At 35.1% G+C, this 20362-nt stretch overlaps 1 protein-coding gene across 2 annotated transcripts in view; it reads left to right on the plus strand.

Annotated features, from left to right (window-relative positions):
- LOC131038042 (nicastrin) overlaps positions 1-16850 on the plus strand; it is a 160143-nt gene extending 143293 nt beyond the window's left edge. For both annotated transcript variants that reach the window (XM_057970325.2, XM_057970324.2), the window contains 4 exons: positions 14890-15030; positions 15115-15199; positions 15337-15772; positions 16120-16850. In XM_057970325.2, the coding sequence (XP_057826308.2) occupies positions 14890-15030; positions 15115-15199; positions 15337-15772; positions 16120-16384 (927 nt within the window). In that variant the 3' untranslated portion in view covers positions 16385-16850. The remainder of the gene's footprint in view (positions 1-14889; positions 15031-15114; positions 15200-15336; positions 15773-16119) is intronic.
- Positions 16851-20362: the final 3512 nt, after the last annotated feature.

The raw sequence follows: 20362 nt of genomic DNA on the forward strand, positions 1-20362 counted from the left end.
TGAGTCCGTTCTTGATAAGTGCCCTTTCACATTTTAAACCCTTGGTGATCATATCATTAAAAGAGTCTGTGTCTTTGACATCCAGGTGAAATTCCATTTCTTCGTTTAAGTTGGAAATGAATATTTCCACTAGTTCTCATTCAGGTAACTGAAGAGAACGTCTGCTAGACATTTGGCGCTATCGTTGCAGGAATACTGAGAATAGTTCACCTGGTTTTTGTTTAGTGTTGCACAGATCAGCCATGGTAATGTCGCGTTCAATGTTATGAGAGTAATGAGCTAGAAACTTCTAGATGAGTTCCTCAAATGTTCTAATGCCACCTGGTAGTCGGGAAAACCATGATGTGGTTGTTCCTCCCAAGCTTTGGGGAAAAAGGCGCATTAGGTAGGTGTCTTCATATGCTACTTCGAGACAAGCGGAATGAAATTCTCGGACATGATCGCGGGGATCCCCCTTTCCTCTATATTTTTCAAATTTGGGTGTTTCGAATCCTCGTGGAAATGGTGGCATGTAAAGATCCCTATCAAAAGGATAGGGACAGATGTCGTTGAGTGAGAATTGGTTAGTCTTGACACCACTATGAAGTTGTTGGGCGAGATTCTCGACTTGTTGCCGCAACATCTCCATTTCATTTGGAGGAGGAGGTGGTGGGTTACCTCTAGGAATGTTATATCTGATGGGATCTCTACCTCTTTCCTCTTCATGGCGACTTTGTCGTTCCGATGCTTGTCTTAATTGGGCAAGATCAAAGTTAGAGGGGAGTTTTGCTCCTTCTTGAGCGAGCTTTAAAAAGTGAGCATCTGCATTGCTCCTGAGTATTTCGTCAAACAATCTGTTAAAGAGAGGGTTATGCTGAGCCCTTTCTATTGTTGCAGGAGTGGGAGTACTTGGGTTTTCGTCATCTGCATTTCCTCCAAGTGCTTCTTGAAATTCATTGAGATTTTCCTCTTCTTCCTCTTCTCTTTCTATTTCTCGTTGTCTCGACTGTGATCGGGTTTGAGCCATTTTGTTTATGAGTCTTTGTTGAAGTTGTGTGAAAATGATGATGAGTGTTGGATGAAATGAGAGATTGATGATTTGGTGAATTGTGTTGCACGTGGATCTCTAACACTTTTAAGGTAGATGTTACCGAAATTCCTTCTTTTAATTGCTTGCTTGTTTGATAAGATTTGATGTGACAAGGTGTAGAGAAATCTGAGATGTGTTACAGATTTAACTACCTAGTAATGAGAGGATTCACTCATGAACTAGTTTTAACCTGTGTAGATATGTCTCTTAGGATGAACTTATCCTAGATGTAGAAACAATCTAAAAAGTGATGTGATGTGTTTGATTTCAAGCAATATCTAAAAGAGAACTTGGGACAAGAACCTCTTAATGTTTTGAGAGTTGGGACGGATTGATGATGAAGTGATGATGTATGAGTGAGATGATGGATGAAAATGTTTTCAACTTCAATAAAAACTTTGTGATATAAATGGGACAAACTCTATCTCTTCCCTTTCGGGTGTTGGTGGTATTTCTCGAGCTGTGTTGTATGTGATACAGACGTTTGGGAAGAAGTTGGGATTAATCTTTCCTCCTTGGTTTTTGTGATAACTCAGAGCTCTATATTGTATAAAAGCTCTGCGGTTCAATGATTCGGAATCAAATTCGTTTGTTTTGCCTTGAAGATAGAGACACATGTGACGCAAGAAAACTCTATGGGAGACAAAGATTTGTCTATTGATATAGAAGAATTTCCTTCGTTTGATCAAAGCCTTTGAGCTTAATTGTCTTCTTTTCAAGTTGATATTTTGATGACGCTTCTTCTTTTGCAAGATGTGAAGAATGGTCATAAATTTTTTGACTCTTTTGTTGTTTGCACTTTGTTTTTGATGTGTTTGGTTGTTTTGTAAGATGTTGGATGAATACTTTGTTTTTGGGATTGATTTTCTGATTTGATGTTTCTTTGACAAGAAAACAAAGCAAGCACACAAACACAAGAATGTTGCCCCCAAAGGCACAAATGAGTATGGGTCTAGATCAACCCAATCCTTGGACTTGTATATGACCCTTCCTTTAGATGTATTTTAAGGTGTATTTCCAAAGCCTGAAGTCGGCTCAATTTGCACTTGGTCTTTAAAACGAACACACTTCAAACACTTTTTATCCCTAAGGTCAAATGGCCAGTTGTGATAAATTTAGCCCACATCTTGATATTTCTTCGACTTTGGTACTACATACCTTATGAATCCCGCCGTGGCAGGTAAGATGTGATATACTAAGTCTTGCACGAGCATAACAAATAGATGATCCCTATGATGGGGGAGTCACCACTTTCATCAAACCACAAGTGACTTTTCAAAAAGCTATGTTTCTACGCAAGGAAATATGTATGGTGAGTATCTTGGGAGCAAAACCATCTATGCTCTTGCACTAAATTATATCACAAATATCCTCAATCAATAGAACAGGTGGGCTACTACTTAAAGGTGTTTAGTCATGTTCGATGTTTTTGGACATAAGTTCATTCTGCAGTGACTCACTTAAGAGCCTTGTAACTGGTGGTGGGGCCCATTTGTCCTTTCGGCCAGTTACACTGTAGGAACAGCTATACCCAAGGCTACAGCTTTCGCTCTCACCTGATTTCTATAGCGGCTCGAAGGATTTACCGCTCGAGGTTGTTCCCAAGAGTGATGTGTCTCTTGGCAGGCCTCTCTTAAAAAGATAAAATTTTGAGTGTTACTAACACTTTTCTCTTGCACCTAGGACCACGAAAGCCAAGGGAGAGGATAGTGTGTGTTAGAAGTAGGACCACTCGACCAACTCTTTGCACAAGTGTGCCAAGCACGAAAAACACTTGTTCTTTTTAATCTGTCATTACAATGTGATCTAACTATTTGGAGATGTTGCTCCAACAGTCATGGTGTTCTTTTTAACTTCAAAGGCAAAATATTTTGTAAACTAGGAACTTTGAAATCCTAGTCAACTGAATTGAAAACACGTCTTGCTTGAAGTAAAATTGTTTTTGAGCTTGAAGGAAAAATGACTTGTTCTTTTTAAATCGCCCAAAACAAAGTGTTGATTGTAAATTTCTTTTAAGTTGATGCAAGAAAATAAATTTTGTTTTGTTGATTTTAAGCACCAAAACGAAGTTTGTTTCCTAACTTGCAAGAAATAAAGTTGTTTTGTATAAGTTTGTGGTTCTTTTTACCTTGGAACAATGAAATTCTTTTTAAGAGCCCCAAACAAATGTGTGATTCTTTTTTTAAAAGCCCAAATTTGAAATGTGAAGTTAATTTTAAACCAAAATAAAAAGTGAATTCATTTTTTTAAAACCAACTTCAAAAACAAGTTAGTAAGAAATATAAATCTACTTTTTAATCTAATTTAAATCTGCACAAAAGAGAAAAATAGTTAGTAAAATCCGCCTATTTGGTGGGCTTCTACAAGCCTAATTTTTTCTTTTGGTTTTTTTTTTTTTTGGTTACAAGGTGATTTGTACAATAGCGCTAGTTTGCGTTTGAACAGAGACACTATTTAACACAAACGCACTAAAAGAAAGGGAAAGACAGAGAGAAGGCAAAAGCACTGAAATAGGGTGAATAGCGCCAAAATAATGTCAAACGCACCAAAACAGTGTAAAAAACGCAACTTGTGTGACATTTTCAACATTCAAACATGTTATTGGTTAAAAAAAAAAGTTGATCTTTTTGGTGTTTGGATTCACGTCGGGTTCACCAAATGATGCTCTGCAAAAAGGATTAGAAAATCTGTTTGATGGCAACACACACAAGAGCACAAGAAACAAACGTTAGTGTTAGCAACAAAAGATTATCCTAAACAGGCATATCAAGAGAGATATTAAGCATGAAATAGAAAGCATATAAACATAGAATAAAATAGCTAATCAAGATGCTCATAGTTGCTCCTCCCTTGTTCCTCTCCTCTCCAAGTCCCAAATGAGTGTAGCTCTCAGCTTTTAGCACTAGCCATGGATGCCATATGGAGATTCAAGATGGTTGAATATGATAAGCAAATGCTATGCAAGTGTAGATAGTGATGCTATGAAAAAGCTCTATGCTAATGCCAGTATAACAACAATACTCTAATGCTTTTTCTTTTTTTGCTTGAGGAGAAGGGTTCTATTTATAGAAGAAATGGGGAAATGAAGGGTTAAGATTGAATGGTTTAATCAAGGGCCAAGTTCGAAAGTTGGGGATCCATGTGCACAATTGGCACCAATAAAATGGTGACAAGTGTCAACATAGGATTGGGTTGAGAGAAGAGGTTGGAGGCATTAAAGGCCTAAGAAGACCTCATGGTTATCTAGAGGCTAAGGGTCAAGTCCCACTGGATTAAGAGTTAATCCAAGGATAAACCTTTGTGCAAATGTTTAAGAGATAATCATGGTCAAAGCATTAATGGCCTGATGAGACCTTTGGGTTGGGTAGAGGTTGAGTCAAAACAAATGTTTTAACCATGTGGGAGGGTTTGAGGTAACCATTAATGGTTATTGGAGACTTTGGGGATTAAGTGGTTGAAGGTTGAAAGCCTTCAATGGTTATCAAAGACTTTGAGCCATTTAGTGGTTGAAGGTTGAAAGCCTTTAATGGTTATCAAAGATTTTGAGGGTTTGAGAAGTGACTTCCTTTTTGCTTAGGAATGTGACAAAGTTTAGAGAAGGGGTTAGGTTATTTAGAAGTGATTAGAAAATTCTAGAAGGGGTTTAGGCATGCAAGTGGATTTTGTAGGAAAATGCAAGTGAGAGAAATTTTGGTATTTTCAATTAAAATAAAATCATTTATTTCAATTAAATGGTGTAATTTGCATTTGGATAAATATTCAAATAAATATTAATTTAATTAATTATTAATTGATGGTTAAATAATTAAATAAATACTAAGTATTCATTTAATTAAGTGGATAGATTTATGTGACTACAGTGTTATTTTTGGTTATTGCTATCAGTTTGATCTAAAAACTGTAAATGATGTTCAATTTACATTCAATATGCAAGTTATATTCTAGTTGATAATATCTTGTTCTATGTATTACTAATTTAAAATATAAATCTGACTATCTTCTTTTGTATGGCAGGTGAGAGGAGCATTTATTAATTTCAATGTCCTTTCTCACAAATGCCATTTGATATATATAACAAGCTGGGTACGATCAAGCAATGCCTTGACCGGTCATGTGTTTTAGACATGGCCGATCAAGACATTACTTGATCACGCCCCTTTGCTAATCACAATAATAATACACGATGTTCATTTAACAACCGATACCAATCGGTGTATGCTTACATTAACACCCGATAACAATCGGTGTATGCTTATCTTAACACTCGATAACAATCGGTGTATGCTTACATTAACACCCAATAACAATCGGTGTATGCTTATCTTAACACTCGATAACAATCGGTGTATGTTTATTTTGCCACCCGATATCAATCGATGCAAACTTATATTAACATCAATACTAATCGGTGTTTGGTTGACCCGATAATCATTTGTTTATTATTAAATAAGTTAACCGATATAAATCGGATTGCATTGGTTAACCCGATTTAATAATGTAACCGATATTTAATCGGGATTCTATGCTATAGAATGATAATCGGTAGTTAAGCATTTGATCGAACTAATTAGATTGATCATATACAAATGAAGAATGGCTTATCAGATGAAGGATTAATAGCTTGAAGTTATTCATCATAATTATCGATAGGATAAATGATTGAATGAGAGATTTCATTTATCTCTCATTCAATCATTTATCTTACCAAAGCTATCATGCATTAACAAAAACAACATGCTATCAAAGCGGGTTTGAATCGATCGTGATCAGATTGTCTGATAGCAGTGAAGCTCTTCTTCTTACTTCATCTTCAACAAGCAATTTCCAACAGTGACAATGGTGTACAGTTTGAAGGTTGAAGACAGACTTGATGGAGCTTCGAATTTCACTTCGTGGAAAAACAAAATCCTTGTTACTCTTGAGGAAAATGATCTTCTTCAGTTTGTAGAAGGAAAAGATTAGCCTGAGCTTGAAGATCAAGAAGAGAAACTCCAATTCAAGAAGAATGTTGTCAAAGCAAAGAAGATCCTAATTGACTCCGTGAAGGATCATCTTGTACCTATCATTTCCAAGATGTCTTCAGCCAAAGATATGTTTAGAACCTTGGAAGGCATGTATGAGATGAACAACACTGGCAGAGCTCTCGCCTTAAGGCAACAACTTCACAATGTAAAAATGGATTAAGATGAATCAGTCATCTCATTCTTTATGAAGATTATTGATTTGAGAAATCAATTGAGCACTATTGGGGACAATATTGCTGACAAAGATCTTGTTATGATGGCACTTAATGGTCTCCTTTGAGCTGATTGTATTCAAGAAGAGTCAAGGTTGGTAACAAGAGGAATTGGGCGTAACCATTATGATGTGGAAAATCAAGTCCTTGCTACTCATACTTCTATGGAAAGAGGCAAAAGAAGAAAGAGGGATAGAGATAGAGAACTAGATTATGTTTTAGAACCGAAAAAGAAGAAGGATTTATCTCACATTCAATGTTTTAGGTGTGACAAGTATGGCCACATTGCTCGAGATTGCAAATTCGGGTCTACTCATCTAGCTTCTTCTGCGGAAATTGACATAGGGACACCTCAAGAAGAGCCAAGGTATAATATCAATTCAGAAGGGTTCTTATTCTAAAAGGAGGAAATAACATTTCAAATTCAGAGGGAGCCTAACATTTCAGCTTCAGAGGGAGCCTCATCGTCTTGAAGATTTGGTTAATGCATTCTTCTCTGTGAGAGAAGTTTGAGTTGCAAGCCCTTGTTAATGCATTCTTCTTTGCGAGAGAAGTTTGAGGTGCAAGCCCTTGTTAGTGCATTCTTCTCTGCGAGAGAAGTTTGAGGTAAAAGCCCTTGTTCCACCCTCTGCGAGTAGGTATGGTGGATCCACCCTCTGGGAGTAGCCATGGTGGATGTCATGTGAGAGACTCCATGACTTAGCACTTGTGTTTATTCATCCTCTGGGAGTAGCTATGGTGAACGTCATGATGAGATGATGACATCACGTTGAGGATTTCGTGATGGGCACTTGTGTTCATTTTTATTTTTTTTCATTCATGGGTGTAGCCATCATAGACCCACCCTCTGGGAGTAGCCGTGGTGGATGTCACTATGTGACTCAGGTATTGAGAAGGACTCCTCCCTAGCTAAGAGGGAGTGTTGATGTTTTTGTAGCTAGATTGGATTCCTTCTAGGGGCGACCTAGCATATGGGTGACTAATTGGCCTATCAACCTTAGTCACATTAATGTGCAAAAATCAATATGTAACTTGTATTTTGGTCTGGCCCTAAATGGGCGATGTAAGTTGTGAATTGAGCCGACCCTATAATGGGCGATGAAACTTGTAATGTGCAAATGTAACTTGTAAGTGTGAATAGGGCTGACCCTATGTTAAACATGTAACTTGTAAATGCTTATAGAGCTGACCCTATAATGGGCGCCAAACATATTATTGTTATTATTTGCAAGGCCGACCTGAGGTATACAATGAGGTCAAGGCACATATATATGCAAGGTTCATTCATGCATCAAGACACATCAAGTCAGCGAATTACATTCTCCTTAAGCAGCGAATTTATCCAAGACAGCGAATACATCTCTAAGACAGCGAATTGCATTATCAAGATCAACGAACTCATCCAAGGGCAGCGAACTCATCTCCCAAGTCAGTGAATCTGTGCTTGAACAACGAACCTCATTCATGGTCTGCTACAGGTCTCCGTAATCAACGAATTGTCCTCTCTGATTAGGGCATCATTCTTAGTCAAGGATAATTGCAGATAAGTTTGTTATAACTCAGTTTTTCATGGTGTTGTTCATACTACTGTGTGCCCTAGTGTAAATTTATATTTTGCTATTCATATTGCTTCAAGTGTTGAAGCAAAATTGTAAAGACACAGTCTGATTATTACCTAATACAAGTTGAGATTTTGTTGTTGGGTTTTTCACCTCCAAAAGGAAGGTTTTCCCAGGGTACTCTTGAGTTCTGTGTGTTGATTGTGTTATTTCTGGTTATTGCTATCAGTTTGATCTAAAAACAACACTTCAAACCTTCAACATACGAGATATTTTTTGTTTTTGTCTTACCATTATCAAGGATAAGAGTACTTTTTCCAGTTATCATTGCTGTAGCATTATCTCCAAATTAAAAATTTCATAGTGACACCATCTACTTTCTTCAAAGTGAGAAACTTGCTCTTGTAGGAGTGTTACGTGGCTTGAGAATCCACTGTTAATGTACCTTTGGTTTCCTTCATCATGGGCATGAAAACTTGTTTTCACAAGCATAGATTTTTCCTTCTTTTGTTTTTCTTGATCCTGCTTTCTTTTCCAAACTTTTGTAGGTTCTTACTTTGTTTAGAAAGGGTATCCACTTTCTTGTTGTCTAGGAGGTTCCACAATGCCAGTTCTACAAGAACGTGCTATATGACAATTGCTTTTATAGCCTATGTTGCCGTGTTCTTCACTAGCCCCCTCGAGTCCAAGTGCGGGTTTGGTTCTCCCTAGGGCCCGACCCAAACCCTGTGGGTTCATCCCTGCCGAACCCAGAAGAACCCGAGAAGAATTTGTCTAAGTCTTATGCTCACAATTTCGGCTTGGATTTGGATTTTTGCCTGTGGGCTCATTCTAGACGACTTTTGGAGAACTTGCAATGAATTTTCAACATTTTCCCCCAACATCATGTCACAGGGTTTGCTAATTTTATGAAATTCAACATAGTTTTGGGAAACTAAATAAATCGTTCAATTTCGTTTGTGTCTTGAGTGCGATAGACAAAGGAATAAAGGCAGACGAAATTGATTGCAAGCTTCATACCACTTCTCTTTCCACCCGAAGCTTTGTAGCCCGTGGAGTTGAGGCTTCAATCCCTGCCGAAAAAGAAAAAGAAATGCCCTACTAAACTATTATGATAGAGCTTTGTTCCATTTTAAAATGTTCATTTATTTTTGAATATTAACATTTAATCATTCATATATTTTATTTAAAAATCTATAATTAGTAATATATTGTATATGTTAAATTGAACATTTTAATATTTAAATTATTAAAATTATAATTATAATAAATTATGTAAATGAATTAAATAAGCTATTAGTATTACTATTAGTATTAATAATAAATATTATAGTTATTTATATTAATGAATTTTTAAAATTAATCATATGTATTTTTATCTATTTTTAATTAATATTGACACTCTATAATTTTATTATTATATTATAATATTATATATGAACTTTATTAATATTTTATAAGACTTATTAATATCATTCTGTATTGAAAAATATATATTTTTTATTTTTATATGTTTTTGTAAGGACAAACCCAAAACGAACCCAACCTTACCTAAATTTTTTTGAATGAACCCACGAACCCAAACCTCGAACCTGAGCCTAAGCTTGAACCGAAACCAGCAACTTATCTTATAGCACATAATATTGTATTCCAATAAAGGAGCAAATGAATTATAGTTTGTGTTTAAGGACCCATACGAACTTTTGATTTTATTCCATACAAAATTATTTCTTGCACATGCCCTACATTTCGTTGCTTTGTGACCAAAATTATTGCACAACCACAATAATAGCAAACACAGAAGATCCACACAATTAAGAACTTAAGATTTACATGGAAACCCTTTCGGGGGAAAACTATGGAGAAGGATTGATTGGATCTACTGTCCAAATCCAGCCACAACAAAAATAAAGTGATCTTACAATACTTGTAGTCACCAACCCACTGGATACACCAATACCACTTGGACAACTTGCAGGCACCAACCTACTAGAGACATTAATCCCCACAACTGAACGCCAACTCAATAGGATACACCAATCTCTTCTTTTAGGAGGCACCAACCTGTTCTGCAAAAATTCACCCTTTGGATGTTGCTGCTTCAACGGATTATGGACATTTTTTTGGCACTTTCACACTTGAAAAATCTGCCCTGTATTAAATCTGCTCTGCAGTAAATCTGTTGTGCTCTTTATTCAAATGATAAAACATTTTCGCACACCGCATACCTACAAACACGCTTCATCTTTTTATATCCCTTTGGGTGGCAAATTTAATTACATAAAACACATAGTTCGGCCCCATAAAATTAAATCATAATAATAAAATTTTATGAGTCAGCTTCCCATTAAACCTCTTTCAAAATAATAGAGTTCCATGATTTGGCTTCTAATTACACCTCTTTCAAAATAATAAAATTCCATGAATCAGCCTCCAATTATAACTCTTTCAATAATAAAATTCCTTGAGTCGGCCTCCAATTAAAGCCAATAAAAAACAATCTCCCAAACTTTGACATCAATAACCTTTGTAATCAATGAAAATATTTCCAGCAATCTCACTTTGACATCAATGACCATATTTCCAACAATCTCCCCTTTTGAAAAAAACACACATTGACATCAATGGCAACATTTTCAACAAATTAACGCACCCTCTTGTCATACAACCTGCATATACCTCCACCATATGTCTTATATCTCACTTAATTGTATGAACAGTAAAGAGTTTATTCATTCCATTGCCTTTTTAATTTTAAGATTTTGAACCTTATTTGAAAACTATGGTCAACCATTACAATAGCAATGAAAACAAATAAGTGATAGAATACATGAATTCCCTAGTCACCATTACATTCCATCCTGAGTATTTTCAGTGGATTCTTGGCATCCTGTGTTCAGCAATTACTATGTCAAATCCTGCCATAAAAATAACACAAAGTCAAAAGGAAGCATCTATTCAGTAGTTGTGTAGAGCAGATCTCACTAAACGAGAGAAAGCCAATATGTGGTGTGCATGAAGTAGGGGTCTACAGAAAGATCATTTGGAAAATGATGAATGGTGGTGTTTTATGAATTTAATAAAGTGTAGATAGAGTAGAGATATGATGGTGTGGCCCAATGGTGGTGGTGGTGCAGTTAAGATTTGGGTGGTGCTGCTTGGAAACCTTTATCGCGCACAAGCCCTTGTAAGGTCGGGTGTGATCGAGGGCTGGCCCCTTGCATCCTCCCAAAAAACTTGTTGCGTGGGTGACTAATGTAGGCTTGACCTTAGCTTTGTGTAGTCATATTGCCTTTGATTTTTTAATTAAATTTTAAAAAAAAATTACTTGATACAACTATGGTGGTGGCAACAGTGGTTAGCAAGTAGCCATAGATTTCAATGCAGATGTTCTGCAATGGTGGCATCATTGTTGTATGATTGTATGAGTTTTGAGTTGTGCCCCTCGAATAAAATCTTGTCCAAACCATAGTGTTATATATGGTTTTAAAGGTTTTGGGGCCTTCTGAGCACAACAATGAGGTTTGTTTCACTTTAGGAAGCCTCTTTTGAAAAATGAGAAGGGGCTTGTTGACTCAAAGCTTTGATAACATGTTGGAGTAATGGAGAAACTCACTAGTATATTATCAACAATGTCAAAAAATCTTCTATCAAAGAGAGTTGCAATGAAGAATTGCTATATTGCCATTGAAATAATGAATTACAATATATTACAATATAATGAGATGACCTTGCTAGATAGGCAAGGATAAAGCCCTAAGATATATTAAGATCACATGATGTGTCTAATTCCTACAAAATGGGACAAAAAGATTAAAAAAAAGACCAAAGTAAGCTTAAGAGACAAGGGGTCAATAGGTCCTCAAGTCTAACCAGCTAGTTAAAGTACCTCGTTCACACCAACATTTTGTGTATAGAAGATGAACTTGAAATGAATGTTTGTTTCAAAAGAACAGATTGAATTTAGCTTTGCTAATCATTTAGATGGCAAAACACTCACAAGCTATGTTTTTAATGAGAATTTTTGGATAGATGCAGAACGAACTGTGCAGGTTTCAAAACCTCTAGTTAGAGTTTTGAGACTATTCAATGGAGAAAAGTGCCCCATGAGCTATTTGTATGATGCCATGAATAGGGCCAAGGAGGCTATTAGGACCAAGATGGACAATGACAGGGAGAAGTACACGCCAATATTGGAGATCATTGATGACAAATGGGATTGGCAGATGCATTGCTCCCTTTTAAGTCACAAGGTCCATGTTTGTCTTTGGCAAAGAAAATATGTGATTAAATTTGAAAATAAATCTAATATTTAAACTGTTTTTATTATGATATAAAATAACTTCTTAATATTACATTATTTAATAATATTACTATTTAGTATTTAAACGCTGTTATAAATTTAATATTATACTATATTTAAAATAAAATTTAATAAAAAAATTTTAACAGGAAATTAAAACCTAAAATATAAATTGAAACGATTCAGCAACATTTTAAACATGGGAAAATATAATTATCTTTTATAAAACCAAAAATTATAATAGTTATACTGTTACAAAAGCAAATTACAGAATAATGATCTTGCCTGCCATATTGTGAAAATCTTGGCCAATGGTCCTCTGTTTCTACATTTGAAAAGCCCTTCAATATCATACTTGCTGAAAACCTATCCTTTGTCATTCTAAAGAGATTACACACTGAAGAAATAGAGAGATTTCAGTGTTTATAGGGTTTTAGCCATGGCCATTGAGACACAGTTCATATTACTCAGCCAGATTTGCTTCTGCCATATCTTATACTGCCATTGCCACACTTATGTCTGGACTCAAGCTAGAGACCTTATGGAAAAAGAGATTCAACCATTCAAACCCCAACTACAGTTGCCATTTGTACGTTTGCAGCAGACATTGGAATAACACACCTGCACTGAACCAATTATGGTCAACAAATTTGATCTGCTGCTCTCTGAGAAATGACTGAAATTTTTGGACAGTGAAACCGCAAATTATTCTAGAGTTCTTAAAATCTTATACATTTGTATGGACAAATAGCATAGAGGAATTTAAATCAATTTTTGGGGATTGTAATGGTATTAATTGGATTTCAAACTTTTTGGTTGATATGTGGCATACTCTGTGACATAGGCTCCCTCCATGCCATTGGATATTCTCTCAATCAATTGTTATTTTATAGTGGCTCATTCCTAAAGACGATGCAGAGGTGAGGGAGGGCCTTTTCAAATGCATCGAGAGATTTACCTTGTTTCAGAGGATGGGTATAGCAAAGTGCTCTTATACAAACAGGGAAAGAGATTTTGTTTTTAAATGCATTGAGAGATTCACCCTGTTTCAGAGAATGAGTGGACAGCTATTGCAAAGTTGCCCTTATATGAGAACATGGAAAGAGATTTCTCTCCAATGTTTGTTACAGAAGGCAAGACTACCTTGAAACCAGGTATTTGCAATCAACTTATCTTTCTCTAGTTGCTGATTTGGGTGTGTGCGCGGATACAGGTATGGCTATATATATATATATAAAATGAGTAATAAAATAATATTAATATACTAATATGTTTGAATATTTGATAAAGTTACAAAACAAGATAAATAATAAAATATGTTTAAAAATTTAATTTAGAATATTATTAATATATAATAATATAAATAATAAATATACTATAATATTAGCTTAATTTAAATATTAAATTTTAACATACTGAAAAAAAAGCAAAGATAAATACCAAATCGATGTGATTCAAAACATAAAGTATAAATAAATTAAATTTTATTTAGCAAAGTAAAAAATAAAAATAAAAACAAACCTTCAAAAATAAATTTTATTGAAAAGCTGAAGCTTTCTCTTCCTTCGCAGGCAGAGGTTTCATCACTGATGTAGGCAAGACAGTCAGGTTTTATACGCCATTGCAATCCGGAGCAAAAGCAGATGATTACACGTTTTCTCTTTTAAATTATGCCCAAAGTCCCCCAAATTTCAAACCAGGCACCCGGTCTGTACCTTGGGTGAACCCGAGGCTGCACTGGGACTGGACCTGGTTCCGGATCGAACCCAGACCTGCACCCAGGCTCCTGGAGCCATACTTGGTATCATAGCTTTTTCTTCTCTCTTAAAAGTTTAAAGTTTGATTTTGAGTTTAAAATATTATAGACACTGGTGAATAATTTTGGCAAGGAACCATAAACAAATAATGGATGGTGATACATATTTTGAGCCTGCAATGTAGTTCATCTGCTTGTGAGTGTTCTTGAAGTGCGTTTGAACTTTGAACACATAACACTCAAAAAATGCCACACAGCACTGGATGAATGATTTGGTTTTTAAACTTTAATTCACCACAACCTCCACCTTTGGGTCAAAAAAATTTGAGGTTAGAAAAACTTCAATTCTAATATATGGTTTGTTGCAGTTTGTGATATTAATATTTATTCCATATGTCACAAATTTATGCATTCAATTTGATTATATCAAGGGACTTTGAGGATGATCGACTAGTTGATCTTGATAGATTGATCTAAATTCAAAATGGATTGCAAAATGATGAGCCAATTTTGGGTGACAAGGACCTACTTGGAGGTATATGATGAATAGGAGATCAATCAAATGGTCAGCATGGATTCTGGATCACCAACACCACAATTTACAGCCCCATAGTGGATTGTAGCACCTAGTCTCATAGGTTTCCTCCCTATATTGTTAATTTGTAGGTTGACTTTGTATTTTGTTATTTGTAATGAATTCTAGGTGAACTTCAAAGTTGAACAAGATAGTAATATACCATGCACTGATGCAGTGTGTGTGCGCTCTCATTTTATCTCACTTTCTATCTCTATCCCATTTATTTGGAATGAAACTAAAAAAAAGAGCAGTTTTTTTTCAATGTAATTCAGATCAAGATCTAAGTGCAACTTTTTCTAATATTGTAGTTTGATTTATTTTTATAGCTGACATTTCATGCAATTTTGTATGTAATTGTATTCTCATGGGTACTATTATTTTGGCTTTAGGATTCTGACAGGGCAAAGGCCATTCTAGAAGCTTTGGAACAGGCTGCTGCATCATTTGGAACAGAAGCAATTAAAGTTAAAAAAGCAAGCACTTCTAATCCTGGCATACCTCCTTCGTCATTAATGTCTTTTATAAACAAGGTTAGTCTTCTATATCATTATTTTTGTCAATGGTTGCATTGAATTTAAAATGTAAGTAACTTTGTGGTGGTTGAGTGTTTTCAGGACCCTTCAACACCAGGGATTGTCTTGGAAGACTTTAATACGACCTTTACGAATGAGTTTTATCATAGTCAATTGGATGACTTGTGTACGATGAATTTATCTTGTTTCCTGGTGGCTACAAGCCCAATATTTCAGCTTTTTATAGATTATGCAAACAGATTTGGGTTTAAATGAGGATTTTGATAACCAATGCTGTTTCTCGTTTTTTTCCTGCATGTGCAGTAAATATTAACTCTACCTCAATCGCAGCGGCAGCTTCTGTAATTTCACGAGCCCTATATATTCTGGCAAACAATGGTTCAGGAAGCAATTCGATAATGCAGTCAATCAATGTGAATGAATCTCTTGTTGAAGAACTGTTAGAATGTTTACTGTCTTGTGAACCAGGGCTATCTTGTAGATTGGTTGGCAATCTCATGACACCTACCCAAGTCTGTCCAAACCACTATGTTGGCGTTCTTCTAGGTGCTCCGTCATCGGCTCTGTATCCTGATTACGTTGATGACACTTCCCAATTTGTTTGGAATTTCCTTGCCGATCGTACCTCCATTCCAAGAGATGATGCTCAGCCTTGCTCACGAGATTGCACGAATTCAAGTGAAGTCTGTGTTGGTTTAAGAGCAGACCAAAAAGGAGTGTGCATGATTTCAACAACAAGGTATTGAGAACACCAGTTTAACTTTGTGGCTGGTTTTTTAATCTTGTTTAGTTGTGGATATAAGTTACCACTTTCATAGAAGATTGAAACTCATTTGTGTTCTATATTTGGAGGTTTTATGAGTTGTTTCTTATGCATTCAGCATGCTCCATTGACTTGGTTGCCCTTTAATGCATGTAACAAGATTAAAACCTGCAAGGTGCAAGGCATACATTGTATTCAATATAACAGATTTGGTGCATCATATATGCTTACAGCATTGCAGTTGTGGGCCACAACATAAGGGGCTATGTGCTCTTTAGTTTACCATTGTCTTCTTTGGATCTCACCTTCTTAATTTCCTCCAGGTATGTACCAGCATATTCAACACGTCTGAGCTATGAGTCTGATGCTTGGAAGGTGATTCCTGTTCAAGCTAATGATGAAATGGGTATGATTGATCCAGTTTGGACTGAGAGCTTTTGGAAATCTCTTGGGGTTCGAGTTTACATACAACAGAGCACCTTCTTTGACGAGCTTATTTTGTTATCAGGATTGGGAGTAACTGTGGGATCTTTTATTGCAATAATATGCACCAAAGCAGTTCTTATGAAGGCTCTCAAGAATGACTAGAATGTCAATGGGCAACCTTTATGATCATTTTGTCAATGTGTAAATTATATGACTGCTTAGTCCAAGCATTTAAAGTACTTGTTTAGAGGTTTGGAGAGTTTTGTCGCAGGACAACAGGATTGTCAGACTAAGGGAGAAAGAAGAAGATGTAATGTTCCACTGCCTGCTATAACATCCATATTTGGGATGACAAAAGAAGTGAAAAATGCAGGTGGTAAATTGGATAATTCTAGTGCGAGTATTTCTTGCCAATCAATTTCTGATTCGCATATTTATTTGGCAGATAATGAACTGTCCACAATTTTGGTTGACTTATGTATTTTTGGTCAGACAATTTGTATACCTATTGAATTCAGGGAAAAATATTATGTTTCACCGGATACAATTCTTTTCCATTCCCTCAAGAAACATATTGTTCCAAATAACTTCTAAATTTTTATTTCAAAAATATAGTTTTTAGCATGAAGTTTAATAAGTTTCTTAAAAACAGATCTGAATATGGTCCTAATTGTTTTCATAAAATTATATCGTGATTGATTTGGCTAGATTCATTCCTTGCTAAGTTTCAATCAGTAATGAATTACATGGCCCTCAAAGAAAAATTCACGTTTACCCCCTATTTTGCAAAGTCAAAACAATGCTCTTTGTATGCTCCAAATATGGTTCAGATTGCAAATGAAAACATAAGGACTAATCTCTACAGTTCCTTATATTGTTCTCTTTAATTGGCACTCTCGGGAGTTATCACATTTTTTTGTGCTCTGCCATCTATTAAGTACTATATGGCCAAGTACTTGAATTCTTCTGTTATTTGGGCCCCTTTTTTTTGGTTCACGGGGTTTCTTTTGATTATATTCTGAGAAGAGTTTAGGATCCTAGTATTTTAGCCATTCTAGCGTCATGGTCATCTGTACATCAATTATTTCAATTTAAAACTTGCAGACTGCTTGATATTATGTTATTTAGTTTCTGAAAATATTCTGCTTATACTCCAGCCAAATTTGATTGAGTATTATATTTTTGGCCAAGAGAGAATAGAATTAAGCTTTCCAAAAGAAAACATAACAGAACAAGCCGTGGATTGACCAATGCTTCCTATATGTTTGTCTATGATATTTACATTCATATCCCACAACAGTTGTAGTCAAGTTCTAAACTGTTGTAGTCAAGTTATTGCCAAATGGAATGAACACAACTGGTCAACTGTTGAAGTTTTTAGTGTTAAAACTAATTGCGAATCATTCTATACGAATGTTAAATGTTGAATTGAGGTTGTGACCATATCCAATTTTAGGTGCAAGTCTTGGGTGCTGAAAGTGACATTCCTTGATCATGATTTCGAAGTTGAAGAAATTCATGATGAAGAACATTACCTTATGTGTTTGTCGCTTATCACCGATTTCATATTTTGGTTCTCTCTCTCTCTCTCTCTCTCTCTCTCTCTCTCTCTCTCTCTCTCTCTCTCTCGTTTTAAGGAATTAGCCACTTTCAGTAGGCAGTGAAAACATTTTCACTAACATGGTTATATCACTCACTATATATTTTTGTGCTTGCTATGGTATTTCCACATTCGCTGTAGTATTTTTGTGTTTGTTGTGGGGAAGAGGGCCTGATACTAGAGTAGGGTCCTATAGTGGGCATAGGAGTTGACCGAAATGGTCCCTTATGTTGGAAATATTGTCATTGATGTCAAAGCTATTATGGAAGGAATTCATTGTCTAAGTTTAATGTTGAAGGTCGTCAACATGTTTATATTGATAAACATAAAGGTGATAAACTTATAAGAAGACAACGATTACAAGTTTGCCTAATGAGTCTAATCAGAAATGAGAAGAGTAGACTAGAAATGACAACTAATACTCAGCGATTGTAAGTCTTGATCTAATATTTGGAAGATAGCTGATTACCATTACTGAAGTAGCAGCCAACAGACCAGAGAGCAATGAAGAGAAATGAATGCTACAACAGATAGAAGAATGTCGCCAAACTCTAAGATTTGCAAACTTACATCTTCAGAGTTCCAAACCGAAAAAAATGAAAGGCATTGACAAGTCAACGGTTTTCTGAAGAGTAGCGATTAATTAAGACAAGTTAAGGCATCGATTTCTGAAGGGTGCAATTAACTATTAATAACAAATAAGCAAATATCATCATGAACCGACTCTTCCTCTATCCGCCACCTTGTGCTAACTAAAGGAAATCTTTAACATTACGAATTTGTTTGCAAAGATTGCCTTCTTTGGAGAAGGCACATATAACCATACGTGTTTGCAAAGGGACATGACTCATTCGATTGAAGAGTAATGTCTATTGAGGAGATCATCTCTTTTGGGGCAGATATAAAATCAAAATCAGGAAGAGAGTCGTGTTGGGATAGAGAGAAAAAGGTTGTGTATTAAGAGCAGATTCTTTTGATCTGATTTATATCAGACTTAAAAGGTAATAAAAGAGATTCCATTACAGCAAATAATGAAGAGAGTATTATAAAGAACCTATGAACAATTCACAGCAGATTTGGAGAAGGAATCGGTGCAGACTTTAAAGCACATTATCATGCTTATTTTGTGACAGATTTGAGGAAGGCATTGTGGCAGATTAGTGATCAGGCCTATAGCAAATTTGTGTGAGGTTTTTCAGTTTGATAAAGGGAGTTGTAACTCTTGTGATCATAATTTGAACGAGGGGTTGGTGTCTCTAGTGGGAAAGTGACTTACAAGCAGAATGAGGAGTTGGTGCCTCTAGTGGGTTGATACCTATGAATTTGTAAAATATGTTTTTTTATATATAAGAAAGCTATTTTATTGTAGTTTTTTCTCATAAGGGTTTCCATGTGTATATCCTATTTTCTACTTGTGTTACATAGTTAAATTTCATGTAAATGTTTATATGAAATGAATATGCTTTGGGATTAAGTTATGTGCTTCAGTTATTAAATTTAAAAAAAAAAATTTGATGTTATATTGATTCACTGTACCCCTCCCCCTCTCAGTTCTCAACACCTTACTAGAGCATTTAATCAACCATAACATATTCAACTTATCTCCAAAAAGTACTTGAATGCTAACCAAACAATGTTGAGAATATTTTTTTTTTTAACTTATTTTTATTTGTCCCAAAGACGACAGCCATAAAGTCTTACTAGTCAGAATATTAGATTTTCTTTTTGATTCAATCGATACACATTCCATTCTACCAATTCTACCAAGATATGTAACATTCCATATAATCTTTTGCACATACATTTAAATAGTAAACTTTAATACTTCCACCTACATATGCTATGACCACCCATTATAAAGTTTTGCCATTAAAATAATAACTACTGTGTCAACATACAACAAGCCCATTTGTCCCATCACGAGTTTCTTATTTAAACAAAATGCATTGTCATGTGTCCCATCAAAAACAAAACTTCTATTCAAGCATCACTAACTAATCTTTTGTTTACGTATCACTCTGAATTACCAAACTCAACTTGCAAACTCAAGTTACACTTCTCTAAAATATATTTAAATATAAATAAAGTTAAAATAAATGTTACAAATCGAAAAGTGAATTCAAATCAAGTTATAATCAATAATTATTTTCCAAGTTTTTTAAAAACTAGCTAAAAGTATATCTAATACTAATACAAATTAATTTGGAATATTTATTTATGACTTAAAAAATGTTATATGTTGTCAACATATGAAAAGTAGATAAATCCTAACAAAAAATTCAAATCACTTTTAATATTTAATTACAAGTTTATTTTTTTAAAACTAACTAAAGATATATTTAATATTAATACGAGTTAACTCAAAATATTTATTGATGGTTTACAAAAATATTATTTTTTATCGATGATAATACATATATTTAATTAATTAGGAGCAAAAGTTTACAGATTTAATGCAAAATTCAAGGGCCTATCCTGTAAATCTGCCATCCACCATTATATTTAACCAAGTCCCATTAAAAATTGAGAAATTCATACTG

This window comes from Cryptomeria japonica, chromosome 2 (assembly GCF_030272615.1).
Source record: "Cryptomeria japonica chromosome 2, Sugi_1.0, whole genome shotgun sequence".
NCBI lineage: Eukaryota > Viridiplantae > Streptophyta > Pinopsida > Cupressales > Cupressaceae > Cryptomeria > Cryptomeria japonica.